At 46.2% G+C, this 25384-nt stretch overlaps 1 protein-coding gene across 4 annotated transcripts in view; it reads left to right on the forward strand.

Moving 5' to 3' along the window:
- TUFT1 (tuftelin 1) overlaps positions 1-14570 on the forward strand; it is a 45013-nt gene extending 30443 nt beyond the window's left edge. For 2 of the 4 annotated variants that reach the window (XM_059931261.1, XM_059931282.1), the window contains exons 7-13: positions 3000-3113; positions 6863-6991; positions 7576-7670; positions 10356-10461; positions 11331-11414; positions 12310-12410; positions 12977-14570. In XM_059931261.1, the coding sequence (XP_059787244.1) occupies positions 3000-3113; positions 6863-6991; positions 7576-7670; positions 10356-10461; positions 11331-11414; positions 12310-12410; positions 12977-13061 (714 nt within the window). In that variant the 3' untranslated portion in view covers positions 13062-14570. The remainder of the gene's footprint in view (positions 1-2999; positions 3114-6862; positions 6992-7575; positions 7671-10355; positions 10462-11330; positions 11415-12309; positions 12411-12976) is intronic. The other 2 variants (XM_059931272.1, XM_059931291.1) reach the window with 1 other exon arrangement.
- The last annotated feature ends 10814 nt before the right edge of the window (positions 14571-25384 follow it).

Raw genomic sequence — 25384 nt, forward strand, 5'->3', positions numbered from 1 at the left:
TGGATAAATGTATGTATATAATATGCACATACTTTTCACAATTCCAGTCATGATAAATACATTATTTCTTGCTTGCTTTTTTATTTTTTTAAGCTGAAAAGTATATATAGCCTTCTTTCCATATTTGTATGTGTAAATCTATCTTGTTCTTTTGAAATTATTTATTTATTTATTCATTCATTTTTGGCTGCTTTGGGTCTTCATTGCTGCGCGCAGGCTTTCTATAGTTGCGGCAAGCCGGGGGCTACTCTTCGTTGCTCTGCAGCATGTGGGATCTTCCCGGACCAGGGCTCGAACCTGTGTCCCCTGCATTGGCAGGCAGATTCTTTTTTTTTTTTTTTAAAGGTACCTTTTTTTTTTAAAATTAATTAATTAATTAATTTTTAATTTATTTATTTTTGGCTGTGTTGGGTCTTCGTTTCTGTGCGAGGGCTTTCTCGTGGCTTTCTTGCTGTGAGCGGGGGCCACTCTTCATCGCGGTGCGCGGGCCTCTCACTATCGCGGCCTCTCTTGTTGCGGAGCACAGGCTCCAGACGCGCAGGCTCAGTAGTTGTGGCTCACGGGCCCAGTTGCTCCGCGGCATGTGGGATCTTCCCAGACCAGGGCTTGAACCCGTGTCCCCTGCATGGGCAGGCAGATTCTCAACCACTGCGCCACCAGGGAAGCCCCGGCAGGCAGATTCTTAACCACCGCGCCACCAGGGAAGCCCCTATCTCATTCTTTTGAATAACGACAAAATATTTCCTTCCATGGCTGTACTTTTCTTTTCCCCCCCAACTTTATTGAAGTATAATTGACAAATAAACATGGCTGTACTTTTTTTTAAAATGACATTTGTTATTATATTTTTTGTGATTACATAATAATTTAAGACACACATATTGTAGAAAATTAGGGAAATTCAGAAACACAGAAAAGTTGAAAGAAGAAAAAGATATCAATTGTAATCTACCCAGAGAAAAACCAGTTTGGTGAAATTTCCTTTGTTTTTCCTTCAGTGCAAATATATGTTTATGATACTGAGATTAGACTGTATATAGCATTTCTTTGCATTTGTTTCTTTGCTTGGGCAGGTATATTTTTGGATTAGGTTTGTTTGGCTCTCAAGTGCAGAGCTGAATCAGACCCTCCCATCAGTTCAGGGCTCGTTATCATCATTGGTCCCATAAAGGCCTCTCACTGCTTTCACTTTTTTTTTTTTTTGTCTCCCCAACCAAAAGGTACTCACTCTAACATATTCAATATATGATTTAAATATGCCTATTAAATATGTTTTTTAAAATTAATTAATTTATTTGTTTTTATTTTTGGCTGGGTTGGGTCTTCGTTGCTGCGTGCAGGCTTTCTCTAGTTGTGGCGAGTGGGGGCTACTCTTCATTGCGGTGCACGGGCTTCTCATTGCGGTGGCTTCTCTTGTTGTGGAGCATGGGCTCTAGGCGCGTGGGCTTCAGTAGTTGCAGCACGCGGGCTCAGTAGTTGTGGCTCGCGGGCTCTAGAGCGCAGGCTCAGTAGTTGTGGTGCACAGGCTTAGTTGCTCCATGGCATGTGGGATCTTCCCGGGCCAGGGCTTGAACCCGTGTCCCCTGCATTGGCAGGCGGATTCTTAACCACTCCACCACCAGGGAAGCCCATTTTTAATTTTCATAATGGACTTGTGCTGTATTTCTGTTTTTTCCTTTTTTATCCAACACCATGTTTTTAGGCTCTATCTACGTTGCTGTGTTAAAATCTGGTTTGTTGTCTCTAGCTCCTGCATGTAAAGTTTTATAACTCCCTTTTTTTCTCTTCATACTGTATCATTAAATTTTTCATGTCATCAGAGAGTCTTATGAGAACGCCATTTGAAATAAACACGTAACAGTTGCGCTCCAGGAGGAGCCTTTTCAAACATTCTCACCTGCCCAGCAGCATAGGCGCAGACATAGGGGAACTGACCAGATAACTTACTGACGGCTGGATTTGGAATGTTGTGATTCTAGCCACTTACTTTAGATGTGCAGTTTGGATGTTTCCCTTCCCCGAATCACCATATTTGGCAAATATGCTGTTGGCAACAAGTTATAATAACACCTGGCACTATCTGTTCAGCCTTTCTTCTCACAAGCTCCAAGCCCTACCGGATATTATCTTAGTTTTGAGGCAGGCTGTAAGGCAGGGCGTGGTAAGGAGTCTTCTCCCTGCTTCCCAGATAGAGAAACAAGGCCCACAGGACTCAGTGATAACACAGCCACCCAGGGACCCTGTCCCCTCCTCCCAGCTGAGCTCTGTGCTCTTGTTTGAAGGTGCTGCTACTTCCCGCTGTGCAAGACCGGGAGGGACTTTTCTGTCAGACTCAAGGGAGCTGGTAACTGAAGTGCAGCGAGAGTGTACATGCCAGCTCAGCCCTAACCACCCCCAGTTCGGGTGTGCCTGGGGGAGAGGCTCACAGTAACCTCAGTGAGACACCTTTTCCTCCATCGAATCAGATTCCTGGACTTATTGGGTGCTTTTGCCTTAAGCTGCCCATCTGTCAGTAACCCTTTATCTGCTGATCTTTGTGCTAAGTGCAGAGAACCACAAAAGGCTTGCCTTTGGGACATGCCCCTCATGATGAGTGTGGCACAGTCCCTGCCCTTGGGGAACTGTAGTCCAAAGCGAAACATGGTCCCTGCTCTCAGAGAGCTCTAGTCTGACAGAAGCAGGACAGACACATGAGAACGGCATAAACATACCTGTTCATTAATCAGTTGATACATGTATAAAAATGACTAGTGTGTCCTAAAATAATCAGGTGATTGGAAGCTAATTGAGTTCTTTAGGGTATGAGAGTGTTTTCGTATGAATAACTCAGAACTCCTTGGTGCCTATGACTGACTAACTCTCCCCTTGTGCGATGTGAATTCTTTTGTGAGGGTGGTCTGAGCAAGATGGTCCAAACAAGTGTGCGTTGTCGGGGGGACCTTCTCTTACCAAGTCACAAACATAGTAACTTCACCTTCCCTTCCCTGCTCTGGCTGCAGGTGGACACCTATAGAGATGAAGATGTCGAGAGCTTGAGGAGGACCGTGCAGGACTTGCTTGTCAAGCTGCAGGAGGCTGAGCGGCAGCACCAGTCAGACCGTGTGGATTTTGAGGTGAGATCTGGGATCTGGGGAGAAGGTGCCCTAATGGTTGAGCCACTGGATACAGGTGCAGATGAAGTCTTCCTGGCTGGAGTGCCATCAACTGGAAAGGCTAGGCTCTGCGGCCTGGAGTACTTCCTGTCTGCTTTGCCCTTTCCTGGATATTTATAGTTTTTGTTGTCTAAGGCTAGCTCTTGAGTCTCTGCTCTACTGGAGCAGAGTGGTGATGCTGGTCTGGGAGAGCAGGTACTTCAGAAGTCCTTTCTATAAGGACTGCTGGGCTCTAGGCACCATGCAGGCAAGGATTATTGCTGTCAAGTTCACCACTGCATCCCCAGTGTCTGGGACAATACCTGGCATCAGGTGGGTGCCTCTTAAGTGTGGACAGGAGGAGTGGATGAATTGGTGTGGTCTTAGGAAGAACTGTGCCCATGGAGTCAGGGGACTTTAGATCAAGACTTGGCTTTACAACACAGAGCTCTGTGATCTTTTTTTTTAAATTGAAGTATAGTTGATTTACAATGTTTTTAGGTGTACAGCAAAGTGATTCAGTTATATACACATATATATATTCTTTTTCAGATTCTTTTCCATTATAGGTTATTTCAAGGTATTGAATATAGTTCCCTGGGCTATAGAGTAGGTCCTTGTTGTTTATCTGCAGTATATATAGTAGTAGTATCGGTTAATCCCAAATTCCCAGTTTATCCCTACTGCTGCCCAGAGCTCTGTGTTCTTGAGTGAGTATCTCAATTATTGTTATAAAAGTAATACTAGGTTATTGTAGCAGATTAAAAAAAATACAAAAATCTCTATATAGAGAAAGCCCCCCACTATTAAAAGTATGTGATGTCTTCCATGCTTTCCAGACAATTCTTTGGGTATAAGATGAGGTACACTGGGCAAACAGAGCAGTTTTCCTAGCTGCTCTATGTGAGAGTAGCCATCTGTTATGTGCTATTGTTCACCCACACGTAAAGTACTTTTTAGGTCAGAAATATGTCATGGTAGGATTCTGCCCTGCCCAGGCTTGCTAGGGTCTGGTGGAAAGAGGAATCCCAGCCTGAACTCTTCTGTTTTATGGACTAAGAGAGAGAATTTTTTTTTTAGGCCACGCCACGCAGCTTGCGGGACCTTAGTTCCCTGACCAGGGATCGAACCCAGGCCCCCGGCAGTGGAGGCGTGGAGTCCTAACCACTGGACCACCAGGGAATTCCCTAAGAGAGGGAATTTTGAGAGGTGTATTGAGGGTGAGGACGAAGGGCAGTGCGAGTGATCAACTGCCTCAAGAGTAGTCGAAGTCTTACCTGAGTGAGTAGTTTAACCTCCCTAACCATCAGTTTCAAGTTTTGTAAAAAGGGGTCATGAAATATACCTCACAGGTTTGATGTATGGATTGAGTGAGGTAATATATGTAAGTATATTTATTACTCAAAAGGGTTTTAGAAACAAAAAATATCCTATATTTTTCTTAGTGATCAGTTTAACATGTGGGTTTTCCTATCCTAAATAATTTGGGCTTAGGGTAATACTAAGATTAGTTGGTCTCAGAACAGAGTAGCTGTGCAGTAAAGGAGTTTGTTGTATCTATTTCAGATTCCACAATTTGGATAATTTGGTTGACAATGAATTGGTTCAATGACCAGCTGTTCCTTACCTTCTTGGAGTAGAACAGGAGGAAGGGGAGGTCGAGGCTGTAGCACTGACCAGACTGTGAATTTTAGAAAGAAATTTCTACATTGAGAGACATTGTGAAGTACTGGTTGGTTTTGGCAGCATACGGGGGGGCTCTGCTGGCCCTGGGTTTCAAAGCTTGAGCAAAAGTGTCCTGAGTAAAAGCCCAAGGCTAGAAGACCCCTGACAGCTGTTAACCACACGCCCATGGCTTCTTACAGGGGGCTGCCCTTTAACCCCAAGGCATGCAGCACCCACCTGCGATAGGAGATGCTCCTTGGGTTTCTCCCGCTGTTGGGGTAGGTCACCACACCCTCTTATGATTAAGAGGTTCCCTTAGGGCAGAGCTGGCTGGAGCTGTGGGACTCATGTGGCAGAGGGGTGTGTGTTTTTCCTCTGTGATCCTGCAGCTGGGTGTGAGGATCATCTGTGGCCCGTTAATGCTGTACTCCGAGCACACATCAACCTGGGTGCAATGTTTGTGTACAGAAATGAGAGGCCTTATTTTTACATTCCCGCCCATGGGGCTGGCCTGTTCCAGGCTAATATGAGACATTTGAAGGCTTTTCTCTGTCTCTCCTGGTGAATTAGACTTTCTGGTCTCCTTTTCTGAACGTGCGGGGGAGGAAGGGCAAGGCTGTCAATTACCATGAGGAAAACCTCATGCTTTCCCGTCCTGCTGGCTCCTGGCCGTTAGGAAGGATTTGCCGTGAGTTCGCTCTGGACAGAGCTGTGTGCAGCATGGAAACATCCCATCACACATCATCCCGTGCTTTGCTTTCTCCTCCTTGATTCTGACTTGGGAGGAGCCACACAAACTGCTTGCTGGTGTTCTGTTTTACCAGGTCTGGTTAGGCTTTCCGGAGGCTACCTGGAATTTTTTTTAGTAACTGACTGGGGAGTCAGTGTGGGGTAACTGGGAAGCATTGAAATGGATGATGAAGGAACCGGGTTCTGTCATTCATTGGCTGTGTAACCTTGAATAGGTCAGTTGATCTTTAGTTGTGAAAGGAGAGGGTTGGACTAGATGACCATCAATTCCATTCATGATATGATGGAGCGGCGGCTGTGTGCTCGGTGTTGTGCTGAGCTCTGGAAAGGTAACGGTGCCCAAGGTCTCCGCCGTCATGAAGTTGATGGTCTCCTTGGGGGTGCACACAAGTGACCGGGCAAAATCTGCTCAGTGCTATAAGAGGGAAGGGCTGTGTGTCTTCTGTGGACACACAAGGAAGGGCTCCTCACCCGAGCTCAGAGCTCCCTAGAAGAAGGGGTGTCTAAGCTGAGACCTGAAGGATGACTGGAGTTGGCAAAATGCACGTGGGAGGAAAGGAGGCAAGTTCTTACTTTTTCACTACAAATTCTGCTTCTCTCCTTTCCAAGTTGGCTTATCATCTTTGACAAAGAGCAAATTCTTCCTGGTGCTAGTAGCCCTTCCGGGTGCCATTTTGGCCTTTCCAGTATTGCTGGAAGTGAGGACGAGGAAGAGTGGGAGACAGAAGGAAGGACATGGAGATCTCCTCCCCTGGATTTTTTGTGTTTGCACGAGGAGGAAAGCTGAAACACTGGGTTAAGCTTGGGTGGCATTGGAGGGCTGGTGGGGGTGTTGACGAAGTCAGCCATCTGGAAAGCGGTGCTTGTGGGTTCCAGGTGTCACTCTAAAGTAGAGCTTGATCAACTATGGGACAGTTAACCCTGCCAGTGGAGTTAATCTGCTAGTCTCCTGAGTGGTCCTGGAACAGTGAGTGGGAGACAGCGGTGTGCTCATCAGGGTTGCCTCCCTCCTCCCATCACTGCACCCAGATTCCTGTTTTTTTGTTTTTAATATTTATTTATTTATTTGGCTGTGCGGCATGTGGGATTTTTAGCTGTGGCGTGCGGGATCTTTAGTTGCGGCATATGAACGCTTAGTTGCAGCATGTGGGGTCTAGTTCCCTGACCAGGGATTGAACCCAGGCCCCCTGCATTGGGGGTGCAGAGTCTTAGCCACTGGACCACCAGGGCAGTCCCCCTCTGGGTTTTCTTTTCTAAGGTTTTTAATCCATGTTTGTTCCTCTGCATGCTTAACACCTCCCCATCCTGTGTCACAGGTCACACTCAGTCGGTACCAGAGAGAAGCAGAACAGAATCGGGTGGCCCTTCAGAGAGCAGAGGACAGAGTGGAGCAGAAGGAGGCAGAAGTCGGGGAGCTGCAGAGATGCTTTGTGGGAATGGAGACGGTAACTGTTGGAGTCTTGCTCTTCCGCACTCAGACTCCTGGGCCGGAAGGTGCCTGGGGATTGACTGAGGTGGTTGCAGAGACTGTCCTTTTCTGAGCAGCTCCAGAAAAGCACATTTCATAGCTTCCTTTGGCAAATACCTTTGAGGACCTCTTAGCCCTTAAGGAATGGGAAGGTCTTTCTCTGTCTAACTTAGCCCTTGATAACTAGAGTTGAACCCATTTCCATTTCAGGCGGGTTCTTGTATAGCTGCCCTTTGGCCTTTGAAGATGGTTCTTCAGGAGCCACTCAGCCTGGTTTCTCGGGGATTGGTAGCCATAGTTGGCAGGGGGGCCTGGATAATGCAGGGCCAGACCCTCCCTCTGGGCAGCTGGGTGAGGCTGAGAAGTTTCTATGTGCCGGGGTGGGAAGGGTTATCCCGGACAGGGGAGAGTGCCCCATCAAACCAGCTTGGGCTGCTGCTCTTTGGCAGCTGTCCCAGGCCCAGCAGGGGCTGACTGCCAGCCCTAGTGCCCATCTCACCCCAAACGCAGAAACTGTCGCCATCTCCTCATCTTAGATTTTCTTCCCTTTGGCCCATCCAGGAGCATCAGGCCTTATTGGCAAAGGTCAGGGAAGGGGAGACAGCTCTGGAGGAACTTCGGAGCAAGAAGGTTGACTGCCGAGCAGAACAAGAAAAGTAAGGACTCTGGTTCACCGTGAGGTTGGGGTGCAGGGAGGGGAGGGCACAGACCTGGGGAGGAAGCTGGTGCTGATGTCAGATCTTCCAGCTCTGACTCACTGTGTGTCTACTCAGTGCGGGGCCCTGCCCAGGGAGATACTGTTGGGGAGGCTGCCATCTCCAAGGAGCTCATTTTCCAGGGAGTAATAACCTGAAGAAAGGGCTTCTACAGTTTTAGAGCAAGGGTCAAGCAGGAGCTGACAAAGTGTCTGCCGTTGTGGCACATCATTCCGTGGTTGTCACACTGGATGTGGAAGTGGTAATATTACACCACAGCTTACTCCCCCCCTAAACAAAAACCAACTGTAAACTATCTGAGGGTAAAATTGAATACTTTCCTCACAAGTCGTGCTGATGAAAATACAATGAGCAGCTTCGTGGAGAGATACTGAACTTCTTTCATCTGAACCAACTCAGAAACTGAGACCCACCTGTCAGCAGTGGCATCTAGGGGATCTCTGAGATCCTTTCTACTCCAGGGTTAGAGGATTTTGATCAGAGGAATTCCCTCTGATCAGAGGGGATCAGAGACCCCAGACGAGTGAAACCTACAGAGCCAAGATTGAGCCATTCTTGGACCTTCACGAATTTAGAAATTTTTTATGCTGTTGGCAAATAATATAGAAGATCTCAGATGGTAAATCAAATTTTTAAAAATAAATTTATTTATTTCATTTATTTGTTTTTGGCTGCGTTGGGTCTTCGTTGCTGCACGCGGGCTTTCTCTAGTTGCGGCGAGCAGGGGCTACTCGTCATTGCAGTGCGTGCGCTTCTCATTGCGGTGGCTTCTCTTGTGGCGGAGCAGGGTCTCCAGGCTCACAGGCTTCAGTAGTTATGGCGGGCGGGCTCAGTAGTTGCGGCTCGCAGGCTCTAGAGTGCGGGCTCAGTAGTTGTGGCGCACAGGCTTAGTTGCTCTGCAGCATGTAGGATCTTCCTGGACCAGGGATCGAACCAGTGTCCCCTGCATTGGCAGGTGGATTCTTAACCACTGCACCACCAGGGAAGTCCTGGTAAATCAAATTTAACATTAGTATATTGGTCTGGACTTCATTGTATAAGTTGGACCTTTCTAAGTTCAACAGACATTACCTGAAGGGCCTTCTAAGGAATTCCAAGATGAACAGACACAATCCTTGCCTTCTTGGACCCCTCAGTCTGCTGGGGGGTCCTTTTCTCTCCTTTGGGATATCCTTGATCTAGGCCTGCCTGGCATGAAAAATGCAGACATCTTATTGTAGCCTTCTTTCAGGCTTCACAGCAGAATTGCTTTATTTTTTAGAAAAATTTTTTATTTTTTTATACATTTATTTATTTATTTTTGGCTGCATTGGGTCTTCGTTGCTGTGCACGGGCTTTCTCTAGTTGCGGCGAGCAGGGGCTACTCTTCATTGCGGCACACGGGCTTCTCATTGTGGTGGCTTCTCTTGTTGCGGAGCACGGACTCTAGGCGCACGGTCTTCATTTGTTGAGGCATGCGGGCTCAGTAGTTATGGCTCACGGGCTCTAGAGCGCAGGCTCAGTAGTTATGGCGCATGGCTCAGTAGTTGTGGCGCACAGGCTTAGTTGCTCCATGGCATGTGGGATCGTCCTGGACCAGGGCTCAAACCCGTGTCCCCTGCATTGGCAGGTGGATTCTTAACCACTGCGCCACCAGGGAAGCCCCAGAATTGCTTTAAATTACTCAGCACTCCCTCCTCAATGGTGGAGGTGCTCATGGGCAGGAGACTGAGTGGAAGGAGCAGGAGAAACACAAAAGACCAGATAATCCAAAACCGAGACTTGGGGATGGCAAGTGACAGCTATGCATCATAAATGCTGATTTTCTAAATAAAAGGCGACTGAGTAATAGGGCACTGGAGAGCTGAGAGTGACAACTTAGAATGTTTGAAGCTTAGGAAGGGTGAGTTTGGAGGCTCAGATTGCACTGTCCCCCACGCCGAGCACTGCCCATCTTCTAGCAGTGGGCGCTTGTCTGTTTCCTCAGGCAGACCCAGAGAGTAATGGGTACCAGCAATTCTTCAGCGCTCTGAACTCCTGGACACTCTCCCCAGCCGCCTGACCTTTGGAGATCTTGGCCCAGTTTGCTTAGAAGAGGCAAAGGAAACAGCAGTGTCTGCAGGAGTCAGGAGACTTAGAAACAGACTTGTGTGAAGAGGCTTTAAGGGTCCTCGAATCTCATCTCCCTCTTGATATAAAATCCCTGCCAAAGCTTGATGGTCTAGGGTATCATAATCCCAGCTTGTACTTGAATCTTTCCAGGAAGGAGGAGTTCATTACACACGAGGCAGTCCACTTTCTGACAACTTTAATACTGAAAAAGTCTTTCCCGTGTTAATATAAGAACTCCTTCCTTGAAACGTCTACCTATTGGCCTTAGTTATATCCGTAGAACTATCCAGAATGACTTATCCTTTCTAACCTTTCCGAGCCTCAGTTCCCTTATTTGGACTAGATGATCTCTAGTGATGCTTCTGATGTGTTGTTCTAAGGTGTCCCACCACCTCCTCCTTACAGCAGACCACTGGGGAATCAGGCAGAGGGAATCATGCCTGATCGAAACCCCCTGAGCCCAAGGCCCTTACTGTGACTGGGTGGAGAGAGCATCTTTTCCCCTTCCCTCAGCCTTCTGGTCTTAATCCCCAGAGCTGCTAACCTGGAAAAGGAAGTGGCTGGGTTGCGGGAGAAGATCCACCACTTGGATGACATGCTTAAGAGCCAGCAGCGGAAAGTCCGGCAAATGATAGAGCAGGTAAGCAGGGTTAGATCTTACCCTGCTCTGGGTTACCCCTCTGGAAGTTTCCACATTGTCTAGCCCTGTTTTCCTATCAAGTCTACACCTTTATTGATTTATTCTCTTGGGTATCTTGGCTTATATTCATTAAGTGTCCCATAAAACATTTATGGCAACCGATTACTAGGTTAGGGTGATTGGGATTTGCTTTTCTCCCATCTTCCCCCTACTTTTTTGGTTATTTGCCTTGTGCATTCCCATGGGAAAAGAAGGAAAAGGTTATTCTCTCCCACACTTTGAAGAGTGCTGGTAAATGAGTAATTAAGTCCCAATAAACTCACTTATCTGTGTGTGGATTTTCAACCTTTGCACCTCATGCACATTTTCTGCCTGCCCTTGCCTGAGCTAGGGTAGCACACTCAGAATATGCTATTTTGTAGAATCGTTTTGAGAATTTAAGATACCCTAATTGGGAGGGCATAGTTGCTGCATGTCAGCTCCATGAGGGCTAGGATTTTTCTGTCTTGTGCACTGCTGTTTCCCATTCTCTAGAACAGGGCCTGTCATATGGTAAGCACTCAATAAATATCTCTTGAACCAATACATAATTTGTATTTCCCAAAGTCAAATGGAATGGGTTTTGAATCGTCCATTATTTTGGATTATCAGGGTGGTGTTCCCCTCAAACCCCTGCCCTCACACCTGGGATAATCAAGAGTTTAACAGTGACTGAAACAAGGCTTTTATAGAAAAGCTAAGCCAGTCACGAGAGAGGTACAAAACTCTGCCCTTTGTCTTTGCTGGCTCCCCCGGCAGCGGGGCGAAGTGCGATGAGTATGTAATGAGTCATTTCAGAACAAGCTCCAGTGTCTGCCACGTCTTTGCAGCTCCAGAATTCAAAAGCTGTGATACAGTCAAAGGACACTGCCATCCAGGAGCTCAAGGAGAAAATTGCCTACCTGGAAGCCGAGGTGTGTGTTCTGGGCAGCCCTGGGAAGGGAGCAGACTCTTGAAGAAAAAACTGGACATAGGGAGGGAGAGATTCTGGAGGGGGTCTCGATCCTGTCTAGCTGCTGCTTGGAAGTGAGTAGCTGGGGTGGTTGGATGATCTTCAGTTCCGCTGAGTGAACATTTTCTAAGACTCTTCAGGGAGTTGCAAACAATGGTAAGACCTGTCCCCACTCTAAAAGGATATATCCTCATGGTGCAAGCCCTGTGCCACATAGCAGCATGGAGGCCGGCCCTTCATTCTGACTATATGGGCTTGGCAGAGGAGCTGACAGTGGAGCTGAGCTTTGAAGGAGGATGCATTCTACAGGTGGAGTCTTCTCTTTGGCTAAGGCGATGGGCTCGATTAGCTAATGAGTTCTTGGTCGGATTTCTACCATACCTCAGGGCCCTTCCTGTCCATTGACTGACTACCTGAGATTGCTTTGCAGCCATTGTGTGAGGGTCCCAGCTAGTGGGGGAGATAAAAAGAAATGGGAGACAGGGTTGTTTATCTTCAGGGAGATTGCAGTCTAGATTTATAGATAAAATACATTTTAAAAATACCTAAGAATACTTTATAGAAAAGCATATGGACAAACATAAGTAAATATCTCAGCGGACTATAGGAAATTATACGCAGGAAATGTATAGAGAGGATTTACAGGAGATGATCAGTGCTGCACAGTTATTGAGAGAACACGCCTTCAGGGAAGGAGGCTGGGGCAAGTACTGGAGGGAGAGGGCATCCTGGTGGCACACACGGTAGGGGTGGGGGTGACAGCAGCGCATAGAGGTGGAGACCAGAATGAGCTGGTTAAATGTGGCACGTGGCAAACCAGAGGAAGCCCAATTCTAATCTCATAACTTGTGTTACAGAATTTAGAGATGCACGACCGGATGGAACACCTGATAGAGAAACAAGTCAGTCATGGCAACTTCAGCACCCAGAACCGGACCAAGACTGAGAACCTGGGCAGGTGAGTGGGCATGCCTGGAGTGGGCCCCAGGTAGGAAGTGAAGGAAAGAGGGACAGAGCCGTGGGAAGGAGACCTTTAGTGCCAAGGCCAGGATGAGGCTCTTCTAAATCCAGCTTCATTCTCTCAGTCTCGAATCTGACCCATTCTCCACCTGAACCACTTTCTAACCAGGTTAGAGTAGAGCCTGATACCAGAACCCCAAAGAGGCCCATGAACAATGCTAGAGGCATCTGAACCCCCTGAAGTTGTATGCAAAAATTGTGAATGTGTAGTAAGGGCATATTTCCAGGGAGAGGGCCTTTTGTTTCCAAGAGATTCACAAAAAGGTCCAAGACTGAAAAAAAATCAAGAATCAAAGCCATACCCACTCCTAAGGTGTTCAGCTGCGCCTTCTCTTTTCCCCACCCCTGCCACCAGACAAAAGTACCAGTCCCCTAATCTCTTAGCACTGACAATTACTATTTCAAGGCATTAGAACCAAGAGATCAGCGGGCCCTGCAGGGTAGAATCCAGAGGCAAACTGGAGGGGCGGCTCTGTGAAGGGTGGGCAACAACAGGGCACGCAGCGCTTCCGACTCTCTTTTCAGCGTTAGGATCTCCAAGCCCCCCAGCCTAAAGCCCATGCCTCTCATCCGAGTGGTGGAAACATGAGCTGCAGGAGACAAGATGCTGCTGTTGCTGGTGCCTCTGGCCTGAGGAGGAGCCCACCACCCCTGGAGGCTGCCGGCCCTGACTTTGACTTCCCGACTGCTCCCTTCATGGTTCCGAACGCCCATCCTCTACGCTGGGCGGACGGGGGATGAGCTACCCCTCTGGACACTGCAGCCTCTGGAGGCCGGCGATATCCTGCCCGCAGGAGCCAGGGCAGTAGCCTTATTCCCATAGTTACTATTTTTCTCTGTAGCAGAGCCTCCCTTCTGTTGTAGGCTGGAGTTTGTAGCCCGGGCCGGTTATTCTGCCCCAGAAGCCAGGCCCTCCGCAGATCGGGAGAGGTGACAAGATCTGCCTCAGCCCTAGAGGCTGGAGGCACAGACGTCAGCAGTGATTGGAGAGTGTCCCTGGGGCATGAAGTTCCTTCCTTAAACACAGCTCAGTTCTTAGCAACGAACTGTTTGTTTTTCTAATTGCTCCACCCTCACCCCATGCTGACCCAGGCCTCCTGCAGACAGACAATGGGGCTACCTGTCGGGGCCTGTGAACCTCAACTTTGACTGGACAGGCCTTGTCTTTTGGGGAGGGGGAATGTCCTTCAGGGAGTAGCTCATAGCAGAAAGGTTCTGTGAGGCCATGGACAGTTACGGGCAACTTCTGTCTGCTGTGAAGACTCCCAGAATCTCTTAGGGTTTCCCCCTAAGTTGCAGTGCAAGATACACCTCATTCTTCTCGACTCAGCGCCTAAAAACTGTTTTCACTGGGTTACATCCATCTCAGTGAAGAAACTCTCGTGGTATTTATTTTGCTAAGTTATTGGTGTTTTTGCTTACATCTCACAACTGATTAAATACCAGAGTTCAGAGTTCTACAGCCTTCTCTTGCAGTGTTTGGATTTGCTCGACAGAGGGAAAAGAGTGTTCCCAGTGGACTTGTCGATTTCAGAATGATGTCATAGTCTTTTTCTCTCTTTCCTGCTGCTTTTCCCTTCCTCCTCCAAACCTCAGGAAGGCAAGTATTGATATATTCTCCCTGAAGCATCGGGGTCTGAGTGTCTGTTGTTTGGGGGAAGAGAGCAATCAGGAGGGATTGAATTCTTCCCTTAACCCCTCTGTACCCCTCTGCTCCACAGTCAGTTTGTTATCCTGGCTCTGCGTGAACCTGCCACTCATCGAGTTTCTTTAGGGCTCTTCCTGCAGCCTTAAGGAGGAGATAAGCATCAGAATGTGGTACCGTAGGACACAGAAAAATGAAGAATAAACATTAAGTCTTTAGGTTCTACTTGGCTCAAAACCAGAAGCCTTAAGTCTGCGGTTTCTGTGCATCAGGGCTGAGCTCCCATGCTGGCTTTGTCCATCGTGTTCTGGTGTTCTGGTGTTCTTCACGCCATTCCCATTTGTGAAACGAGGGGGTTGGACCAGATAATCTCCATGGGCCCTTCCAGTTCTGATATTCTTTCCTGTGGCATGTTCTTTGTGTGGTGAATTTAATAAATTATGTTCATGTGTCTTTTCGAGCTCCTGGCCTGGTTTCTTTCCACTTTTCGGGGAGGAAGAAAGAGCATAATTTTAGTGCCTCTTGCAGATGGGCACCCTGCTATCCACATCTGGGAGGTATGGAGACATCCCCAACACGATGATATGGGGACTTTGTGGCATTCAGAGGAGTTAGCATGTCTCTGTTAAACAGCTCACCTCCATGGTCTGAGTCCCCATGGCAGGAGGTAGCCCCTAACTTGAGCTCTGACCCTGTCTGGGGTGGTGGCCTTGTGGGATCCCTAAGGTTGGCCACTGCGTGTCTTCCTCAGTTGGAAAAGATCTGCTCACAGACAGAGGTCCTGTGATTACTTAGAGATTTACCAATCAGCACTGGAGGGAGATGACTAACTCCATGTGCTTCGCAGAAATGAAAAGTACTCTGGAAATGCTGACTGCAGCTGTTTGAGGCTTTAGTTTTGGGCTATCTCTAGGCATCATTCAATTAATCCACTGATCATCTTTTTCCTTCTGCCAAAAAATGTAGTTGACTGCAGGGCCCAACGGGGGACATAGCTAAATTTACACGAATCTTCCCTGGACCAAAGAAACTAGAAATGGAACCCCCGTCATCCCTGGCCGCATTTCCTCTCTAGTCCCCTTTCTCCTTCAATCAAAAGAATGTAAATTTTTCTCTTGTGACTTTTCTTCCCAGCTAATTCACATCCAGGCTTCAGCTAATTCACATCTCAGGTAATGCTTCTCAGCTAATTCACATCCAGGCTTCAGGATGCACTGGAAACCTCCTTCCATTCCAGACCTGGGTTTGTCTTCTGACAGCCTGGGTTCTCTTCCTTCTCTGGAAGTCTTGCTTGGCCTGGGTGTATCTAGACTGTGCTTGTTCTCCGAATATTAAGAGGGTGGAAGCAGGGTGCGGTTGCCTGAGGTGCCAAGGCGACTTGCGTGGCTGGAAGGAGACAGGAGCGAGTGAGCCGCCGCACAGGAGAGGGGGGCTCTGGGCTGGGTCTCAAGGACGTGGTGGGATGAGCAGAGCTTCGGCTTGGAGATAATGAGGTGGTCTGGAAACGTTCTGGAGATTAGAACAAGAGCTCTAACGGCAGTTCCCTGGCGGTCCAGTGGTTAGGACTCTGCGCTTTCACTGCCTCGGGCCGGGGTTCGATCCCTGGTCAGGGAACTAAGAGCCCACAAGCCACGTGGCACGGCCAAAAAAAAACAAAAAACAAAACTAGAGCTCTAAGAGATTTCTGGGACCAAAAAGTGCCCCTGGTGTATATTTCCCCGAGTTTAGTTGTACCACTGCTGAAAGGAACAGGGGCTAAGAAGGGTCTATGGGAAGAAAAAGTAGCTGAGGGAAAGGTAGTTTATATCCTGGCAACTTTTCCATTAGAGATGGAGAACGGGGACTGGAGGAGGACAGAAGCAGAGCCCAGGGCCTGAGAAAGGGCGTGGTAAGAAGCTGCTCCTGACTTCAGCGGCCTGTTTATTGCCTGCGTTATGTCATTTGTAAGCCAACTCCTCTGTGCTCCTTGAATATGTTGTAGAGGGAAGATTGAGTCTGACTCCCTGGGACCTTTGCCATGACAGCCTGTTTATTTGAGCTGGGTATTGAGAGCTGCCCGGACACGCAGCCGTCATCAGCAGGCTGCTGTAAACCCGGAGCATCACCCCAACGTAGGAAAAGCTTGCAGGAGCACTCCTTGCCCCTGTCCTTCCACCTCTTCATTTGTCCCCTCCCTGAGTAGAAAAAAGCCTGACAGGGACATGGTATTTCAACCAAATGGTACATTGGACCTCTTTTGGGTTTTTTTTCTTCAGTTTTTTATTTTTTTTTTTACTTTAAAAAAAAAATCTTTATTGGAGTATAATTGCTTTACAATGTTGTGTTAGTTTCTGCTGTACAACAAAGCGAATCAGCTATATGTATACATATATCTCCCTATCCCCTCCCTCTGAGCCTCCCTCCCACCCTCCCTATCCCCCCCCACCAGGTGGTCACAAAGCACGGAGCTGATCTCCCTGTGCTATGTAGCAGCTTCCCACTAGCTATCTATTTTACATTTGGTAGCGTATATATGCCAGTGCTACTCTCTCACTTCCTCTTTTTTAAAACTAAGTATCTAAAGCCAAAAATTGATTGGCTTATTTTCAACTCTATTTAAAAAAATTTTGTATTATGAAACGTTCCAAGATGTACTCTGTAAAGATGCTTTGACATGATATGGCTTAAAGCAACTTAATTTGACTGAGGAGGGTAATATCCCTTGGGGGTAGAAAAGCAAATTTCTGTCTTTAATCAGCTCTTCAATGTGTGTTGCTGGTTTTTGTGGGGCCTCTGCTAATCCCGTGGGCTCCCTCATTCCTCATGGCCAAGCCTTGCGGAGCTCGGGCCTGAGTTTGTTCAGGCTCTGACCCAACAGCAGATGTTAGCCTAGGGCCCTTGGCCTCCTTTCCATGCTTCGATTTAGGACTCTCACTTCGCAAGGAGAAAGTGTTTCCTATCTTCCCTGTCCCAGTTCTAAGCCCCATGGCCTTTAAACTCAAAGTTGGAGACCTAAATATTCTCTAGCCCCTCTTTCTCCAAGGAAAATCCTTATCTAGCCTGAGGCTAAAGGAGATGTGTTTTTAAAAGGTGAGAAATTTCTAACTCTGTGTGCTCTGTGGGTTGGCAGTGAGACCTACTTTGAACTCTAAAATGTGTGTGGCCTTTCTTCTGGAATCTCTCTTCCTCTGGAGCCCTCTGGGACATGGGATTGAGGGTAGATGGTGGTAGGATAATTTATTTCCTGACCAGGTATTTGTCGCCAAGTCTTAGACCACAGGATCTCACAAGCTGAGGGGAAGGAAGTAGTTTGTCCTCTTGACTTAATCTGTCAATTCAGGGGGGTCATTCTAGGCCAAACTCGCATAAGTCTGCAGGAGTTTCAGGACACTTATATCTGTTTTATATCTATTTCTATGTGTTTGTGTTTGAACTGGCCTGCTATGTAAAACATATGACTGTGGGGGAAAATTGGAAAAACACTGATGTTCAGGAAAAACTCAGTTTTTCACCTGTATGTCTCCTTTACTACATACACAGAACACTTCACTTCTGGTCACCAAGTATGTGGGGTTTTTTCCCCCTGTAACAGGCAGTTCTCTGCAACACCAGCTGGGTGTCCTACAATTTAACTCAATTCTGACACCATCTACCTGGAGATAAGGTTAAGGGCTCAGTCGCAAGAGACTGTCCCTCCCCAACCTCAGATGCCAACCGCAAGTAGCAGGTCCCTAGCTGGACTTTGGTCTGACTTGCCTGCAAACCAGAGGTTCCCACGACCCCCTCCTTGGGTTCGATTAATTCGCTAGAGAGGCTCACAGGACTCAGGGAAACACCTACTTACCTTTACCAGTTTATTAAAGGATATAATAAAGGATGCAGATGAACAGCCAGATGAAGAGATCCATAGGGTGAGGCCTGGGAGGGTCCCGAGTGCAGGAGGTTCAGTCTCGGTGAAGCTGGAGTGCATCACTCTCCCAGTATAAGGATGTGCTCACCCACCTGGAAGCTCTCCGAACCCCATACTGTTGGGATTTTATGGAGTCTTCCTCATGCAGGCATGATCAATCGTGAACTTCATTTCTAGCCCCTCTCCCCTCTCTGGATAAGTGAGGGACAGGGCTGAGAATTCCAAGCTTCTAATCATGGCTTGGTCTTTCTGGTGACCAGCCCCCATCTAGGAGCCCGGCCGGAGTCCCCTCATTAGAATAAAAGATGATCCTAGTGCATTTATCACTTAGGAATTGACAAGGGTGTTAGGAACCCTGTGCCAGGAACCCTGTGCCAGGAACCCAGGGCACAGACCAATACATAGGTTTTCTATTATCTCACAACTAGTCTGTAGATCTGTCTCCTTGGATATATTTTAATCTCAGGGTCAGGAGGACCAAAATTGACTTCCTTCGAAACTACCTTCCCTTTTCAACTCTCATACTTCCTCTTAGTAGAGAGAATCACTTTCTTCAGTGATTTAGAGCCATCTTTGACGCTTTGCATTTCTTTATTCCTTATATCTAGTTTGTCAATATGTCCTAATGTTTCCTCTTTTGAGATATCTCCCAGACTTGCCCCTTCCCATGTTCTCAGCCTCATCTTAGCCCATCTCTTTAAGCCTGGATTACCACAGAAGCCAGTCTTCACTGGTACCCCACCTCTAGCCTAACCTGCCCCAAATCCACCCACCTCACCACTGTCATTTGAATTTCTCCCAGATACATTTTCATCCTATCATCAGCGGGGTTATTTAGCCAGGACAAAAGAAGGCTGACGGAAACATGATAGCAGTCTCCAAGAGATGAAAATCTGTCCTGTAGAAGGAGGTGCAGTTTCACTCCACCTAGCTCCAGAGGGCAGAACTCAGACTTGTGGCTGGCACCTGCAGGGAGATGGGTAAGAAACAAACAGACAATTAGAGTGTCAGTTGGACTGTCTTGACAAGTTAGCAAGTTTCCCTACATATGCCAGTAATATCCCAGTTAGAAAACAATCTAAAATAACAAATACAAAATACCTAGAAATAAACTTTATTTGAAATGTCAGTGATCTATGTGAAGAAAATGACCACATTTTGTTGAAAAATATGGGAAACTTAATGAAGAAAAACTTTCCTGGATGGCAAAGTTTAAAATCGTAAAGATGTCAATTCTTCCTTAATTTATTTTTAGGCTTCGTATACTTACAGTGAAAATTCCAAGAGTCCTTTTAGAATTGGATATAATTATTTTAAAAATTCATCTGGAAAAATAAACAGGGGAGATGGCAAAGAAAATTTTGAAGACAGAGCTTAATTGGAGGATTATTGGCCTTGGCGGATAGTGAAATATTACATAGCTAGGCAGAAATAGACTCAATTTTATATAAGCATTAAAAAAAGGATAAAAGAAGCATTGCAACTCAATGGGGGAAAAGGCGTTTGAAGAGTTGGTTAAGAATTTAGAAAAAAAAGAAAAAAGAATTCTAACCTTAAACAGTACACCTGAATAAATTCTACGTAAATGAAAGAAATTAAATACTACAACTTAACTGTAGAAAAACTAGAAGAAAATACAAATGAATATCAACTCTGAGAGGAGATCCATTTAGAATTTTCGTATTAAAGGTCATGAAGGTATATGTCAATTATATCCCAGTAAAAAATAAAAATAAAGGTCATGAAGGAAAATATTTTAGTTCATAAAAATGTAAACTTTCTAAATTGAAAAACTAAAGAAGGCCAAAAAATGAGGAATTATTAGTGGCAAATATGATGAAGAGGCAACATTTTTGTTGATAAGCTCATATTGATAAAAGTACTAAGATCCTTCTAGATCACTGGTCAGGATAAGAATGGATAGTTCATACAAGAGTTCATATTCTTTTTTCTGCACATGTTTATTAGGCTCCTACTCTGTGCCTTGGACTGAGGATTCAGGTGGGTTTACGACAGTGAGCAAGACAGGCTCAGTCCTGTCCTTGGAGCCCTTACATTAGGTGGGATAATGTGGGTTGCAAATCAGAGAAAATGCAGCTCCGATTGGCTTAAGCAATAAGGGATCAGTCTGACTGGCTCAGGTGACTAAAAAGTCCAGAGACGCTTTAGGCTCAGGTGAGCCTTCATAGAATAATTTGAGGTCTCACCAAAGACCCAGTTTTGTTCCATTTCTTCTCTCTGCACAAGAGATCTGTGCTTCTTATAATAGTGTAAAATGGGAAACATGTGTCCAACAAAAGAGAAATAGATAAGTACATGCAGATGCAGCCACTCTAGAATATTATGCATTCACTACAAATGGCCTTTATGAAGACTATGTCACATCAGGGAACTGTGCTTAGAATGTTAAGTGAAAAAAAGTAGGACACAAAATTTTATGGACACTTATTACAGCTTAGCAAAAGAAAAAAAAATGTTTCTAAAAAAAAGGCTAGGGCTTCCCTGGTGGCGCAGTGGTTGAGAATCTGCCTGCCAATGCAGAGGACACGGGTTCGAGTCCTGGTCTGGGAAGATCCCACGTGCCGCGGAGCAGCTGGGCCCGTGAGCCAAAATTACTGAGCCTGCGCGTCTGGAGCCTGTGCTCCGCAACAGGAGAGGCCGCGATAGCGAGAGGCCCGCGCACCGCGATGAAGAGTGGTCCCCGCTTGCCACAACTGGAGAAAGCCCTCGCACAGAAACGAAGACCCAACACAGCCATAAATAAATAAATAAATAAATAATTTTTAAAAAAATTTATAAAAACTCCAGCAGAGACCTGTGGCAAGGCCCACCCTACTTATCTCCCCCTCCCCCTAACCTCCTACCACTTTCCAGCAGGATCTTCAGCTGGGCTCATCATCGCCCCCCGCCCCCCACCACGCCACATTTTTTCCCAGTGCAAGCTTTCTTTATGTCCTTTCTCTTTGAACCTACCTGCCCCAATCCCTCAGGGCCTGGTTCTAGCTCCACATTCTCCCCACCCTTCTCTGTTTCCTCTTATATCACTGTCTGCCTCTCTCACATTCGCATTTCACATGTTCCATTATCTATTTCTATTCATTTCATTTCTATCGATTTCTATTCCACATGGCGGTATTTTTTTCCTCTACTCACCTGACAAGATTCTAAACTTCTGGAGGACTGCAACCCTTTTCTATATTTTTCCATCCTGGCCTCCCCTAGCACCTGGCACATTATTGTACAAATAATAGTTTTTTTCTCTTCCTTATCCTCCTCATCTTTTTTTTTTTTCTCCTAACAATAACAACTAACATCTGTAAAGCAGTTTACAAAGTGTTTTCATGTACATTACATTCCACAAGCTGCATGATACGCCTGTATCAATTATCAATAAATATTTGATGGATTAATAGGGCAAAAGAGGAAGGCATTCCAGGTGAAGGAAATAACACCAGCAAACGTACAAAGAGAGGAACGATCCCGGCATGAACAGAAGGCAGTGTGGGAACACAACCCTGCTGGAGAGGGAAGAGTGAACACTATAGAAAATTTGGAAAATGAAGAATAAAGGTAACAAAAACCAACAGAAAAATAAATCCTGCCTTAACACTAACATGGTTAGCAGTTAGGTGTATTTATTTCTAGCCTTCTTTTTTTTTTCTTTTCTTTTTTTAAAGTATTTGTTTATTTATTTATTTATGGCTGTGTTGGGTCTTCGATAATAATAAGATAATAATGTCTACCTAATAAGAACATTTACTGAGTGCTTACTGCCATTTAATTCCCATTTTACAGATGAGGAAATTGAGACACAGAGAAAGGATGCACAGATGTGTGGAACCAGGAGTCGGTCATAGAAAATCTTGTCCCAGAGTCCTTGTGAAACAGGAGGGAAGGGGGCAGGGCACAGCCTTTGAAAGAACGACATAGCCCGAGGACATGACATAAACTGATTTGAACCAAATGGGCCCAAGATGGCAGACAAGTTGACTTCCACTAGACCTTGAGCCTCAGTATATGCTCACTGTAACACATCAGCAAGCTAAATTACACACCCATAGGCACCATGACAGTTCCAAGGCTGACCATAAGGATCAAAAAGTGGGCGGTGGCCCAATTCCTGGAAATCCCCACCCCTTCCTGAAATAGCTGGAATACTCCTCCCATTCATTAGCCTATGAAATTACCCACCCTAATAAAAACTGACAAACCCATACCCTGGTGCCTTTCTCACCTTCTGAGGTGGCCCACACTCTGTCTGTGGAGTGTGTGTTTCTCTCTAAATAAGTCCACTTCTTACCTATCGCTTTGTCTCTCACTGAATTCTTTCTGCGATGAGACATCAAGAACCTGAGCTTCATTAAGTCCTGTGATCTCAGTTGGAAGACTGTGGGTTTTGGCCGCGTTCGAGTCCCGGCCGCATGGGTTTGAGTCCCAGTCAGGGTTTTGGCCGTGTTCGAGTCCCAGCATGTGGGTTCAAGTTCCAATCTGAGGTGCATGGTTTCACCTGTGCTTAATGGTGTGCCCTATAACTTCACAGGTGTGGCGATCGCCAATATAAAACCATATCTAAATATCATGTAATGTGTCTGGCAGTGTCAGCAGACACTGAATATGCTAATTATTGTTAATAAATCTTTTTGATCATCTAATATGTCAGTGGTATAGGGTTGGGCTTTGGGGATATTAAGAGGAAAAGACTCTGCCCTCAAGTTACTCCGAGTCTTAATAACACCACCAGATATTTGTGTGCCAAGAGGCAAACAGACAATCATAAACTATCAGTGCTAAAGCAAACTTTAGAAAACATCCAATCCAACTCCCTCATTTTCCAGAGGAGAAAACTGAGGCCCAAAAGTGGGAGTGTGGTATGAGTAACTAAAGGTTGAAGCTTGGACAAAAATCCTGATCTCCTACAATGGAGTGGTGTGTCCTTGGCATTAAGAAAGTGTTCAAAAAAGACAGAGAGATGGTCCTTATCCAAGACCTGTGTGCAATTACAAAGTGGCTTTCCTTGGGAAGCAGAAAATGGGAGAAGTGGTCACTGACGGATCACTTCTGGGAGAGAAGCCCACCAGATCCTCCCGGCTCAGCTGGCTCACCTGGTCTGCAACTTTTTAGCATTCTCTGTTTTCCTAAATTTCAACTGGCAGTTTCCTTTTGCTTTCCTGTCTTGTCATGAGGGTGGGTGTTCCATTCCTGCTGACTTCTCTAACTAGGGTGTGTCCTTAGCTAAATGACCATATCTCTCTTATCCTCAGGCTCCTTCTCCACCAAAAAACAACCACCACCACCAAAAAAAGGGGGTTCGGCCAAGGTTCCTTCCAGTTCTAAAATCACATGGGTCCTGGGACTTCCCTGGCGGTCCAGTGGTTAAGACTCTGTGCTTCCAATGCAGGGGGTGCGGGTTTGATCCTTGGTTGGGGAACTAAGATCCCACATGCTGGCGCTGGGGGATGGCGGGGGGCACAGCAATGTTTCAGAGCACATTTCGTCAGCCAGTGAACCTGAAAACAAGAGGAGTTTCTTTGTTTGCAAAGCAGAGGTGCTTGCCACAAGAGGGCAGCAGGGCCTTGAGCACCTGGGCAGGTGCCCACCGTGGGCCCCACAGGAAGACAAGCAGGCTCTCTCCTCTGACCGTGCCTAGGCCCCCGGGGTTTTCCTATTGTAAATCCCAAACTCACTTATTTAGCAAAGGGCAGCCAGCCAGATTGGAGTGAGACAAGGGTGCAGTTTTGCAAATTAAGTCTAGCACCAGAAAGATGAAAGACCAGGCCTAAAAAGAAATTGGATTCTAGAAAAATAAATACTTTATGAAAAATTGAAAACGTATCCCTGTCCTAGTTTAAGTTGCCTACGGCTCACATCATCAGAGGCAGAGCTTTGAGAAGAGCTGGGAGTATTTTACAGACCAGTAAACATTTTAGCAGACTGAAAGGTTTAAAGCTCATTTGGAAGGCTTGTGTGTTAGACTAGCATTTCTCAGAGTTCCTTGAGAAATTTCAGTTCATTTTGCTCATGTTTAATAAGCTCTTAAGAAAGAATTCCTTCTGGAAGTTTCCAGAAAGCTCAGCCAAACCAACACTAAATTAATTAATTAATTAATTAAGGAGAGGATGAAAATAATCAAAATTTTCATGTGTTTACTGAATGAAGGGCACTGGCCTTGGCACCTGAAGGGTCTGAAAGGATGGAGAGGAAGCTCAGGGAGGGTGGAAAGGAGGGCTGGGTTCTGCCTTGGCTTATCCTCTTCAGAGTTCCACTCAGCAATAATCACATTTCAGATCATCACAACAGCCCAAAGATTCCACATGGCCTGCCCAAGGGCCTTTCAAATATATAAAAGAACTCTGTTCCTTGAGAAGACAGTTCCCATTAGATTATAATCTTGCAAAATACCTAGAACACCCACAGAACAGGATATATAAGGCCATGAGCTTTATATTGGAAGATAACATTGCTTATTCACCAGCAATAGAGCTAGAGCTTTGTTTTTGTCCCCCTCTCCCAGGGCCAAGGAGGGGTCATTGTTGGGATTAAGCTGCCCACTGCCTTACTCAACCAGCCTCATTTCTGAGCCTCTGCTACCTTGCCAGTTGTTTCCAAAACAGAAGGACTTGTCTTTCCTCACCTCTCTGCCTTTGCATATGCGATTCCCTCTGCCTGGAAATCTTTTCCCTGCCTTATCTTCCAGCAAGCTTGTACTCATTCTTCCAAACCCCACTCAATGATACTGGTGAAATCTTCCCTGCCTCCCCAGAGAATCCCGAGAAGACAGCTAATCATCCTTCATCTGTGCTCCCAGAGCAGCTGGTATAAAACTTATCACATTGTACAGTAATTGTTTGTTTTCATGTCTGCTTCTCCCCTGAGACCTGAGAATTCCTAAAGGGCAGGGGCTGATGATTTATCCCCGTATCCTCAGTCCTATATTGCCTGGCACACTGTGCATGCTCAGTCAATGCTGGCTGAACGGAAATGGATTCTCTTTCCTGTAACCAGCAGGGTGTTTTGCAAGGTGACTGACCAGGATCACTGAACAAAAGACAATCATTCCTGAAGGGAGCCCTGGGGCACTTGCCTAGTATCAGGAGCTAAATACATATAACCGATTGCTAACATTCAATTGCATTGGAGGGCACACATCACTCAAAACTTGATGGAGGCCGTTTGTCTAGAATCCATTTTATTTACAGCAGATTACGTGTAAGGAGACACCTTCTGATAGTGTGACTAAGCTCTGGGACACGAATTTAAGGGAGCGGTGAGTGTTCCATGTTGAAGGTCTTTATAATCTATGATATGTTTTGGAAAAGACTGTCCAGAGTGAGTAGGTTAAATATGAGTAGATGATGGGAATTCCCTGGCGGTCCAGTGC

This window comes from Balaenoptera ricei, chromosome 1 (genome assembly GCF_028023285.1).
Source record: "Balaenoptera ricei isolate mBalRic1 chromosome 1, mBalRic1.hap2, whole genome shotgun sequence".
Taxonomy (NCBI): domain Eukaryota; kingdom Metazoa; phylum Chordata; class Mammalia; order Artiodactyla; family Balaenopteridae; genus Balaenoptera; species Balaenoptera ricei.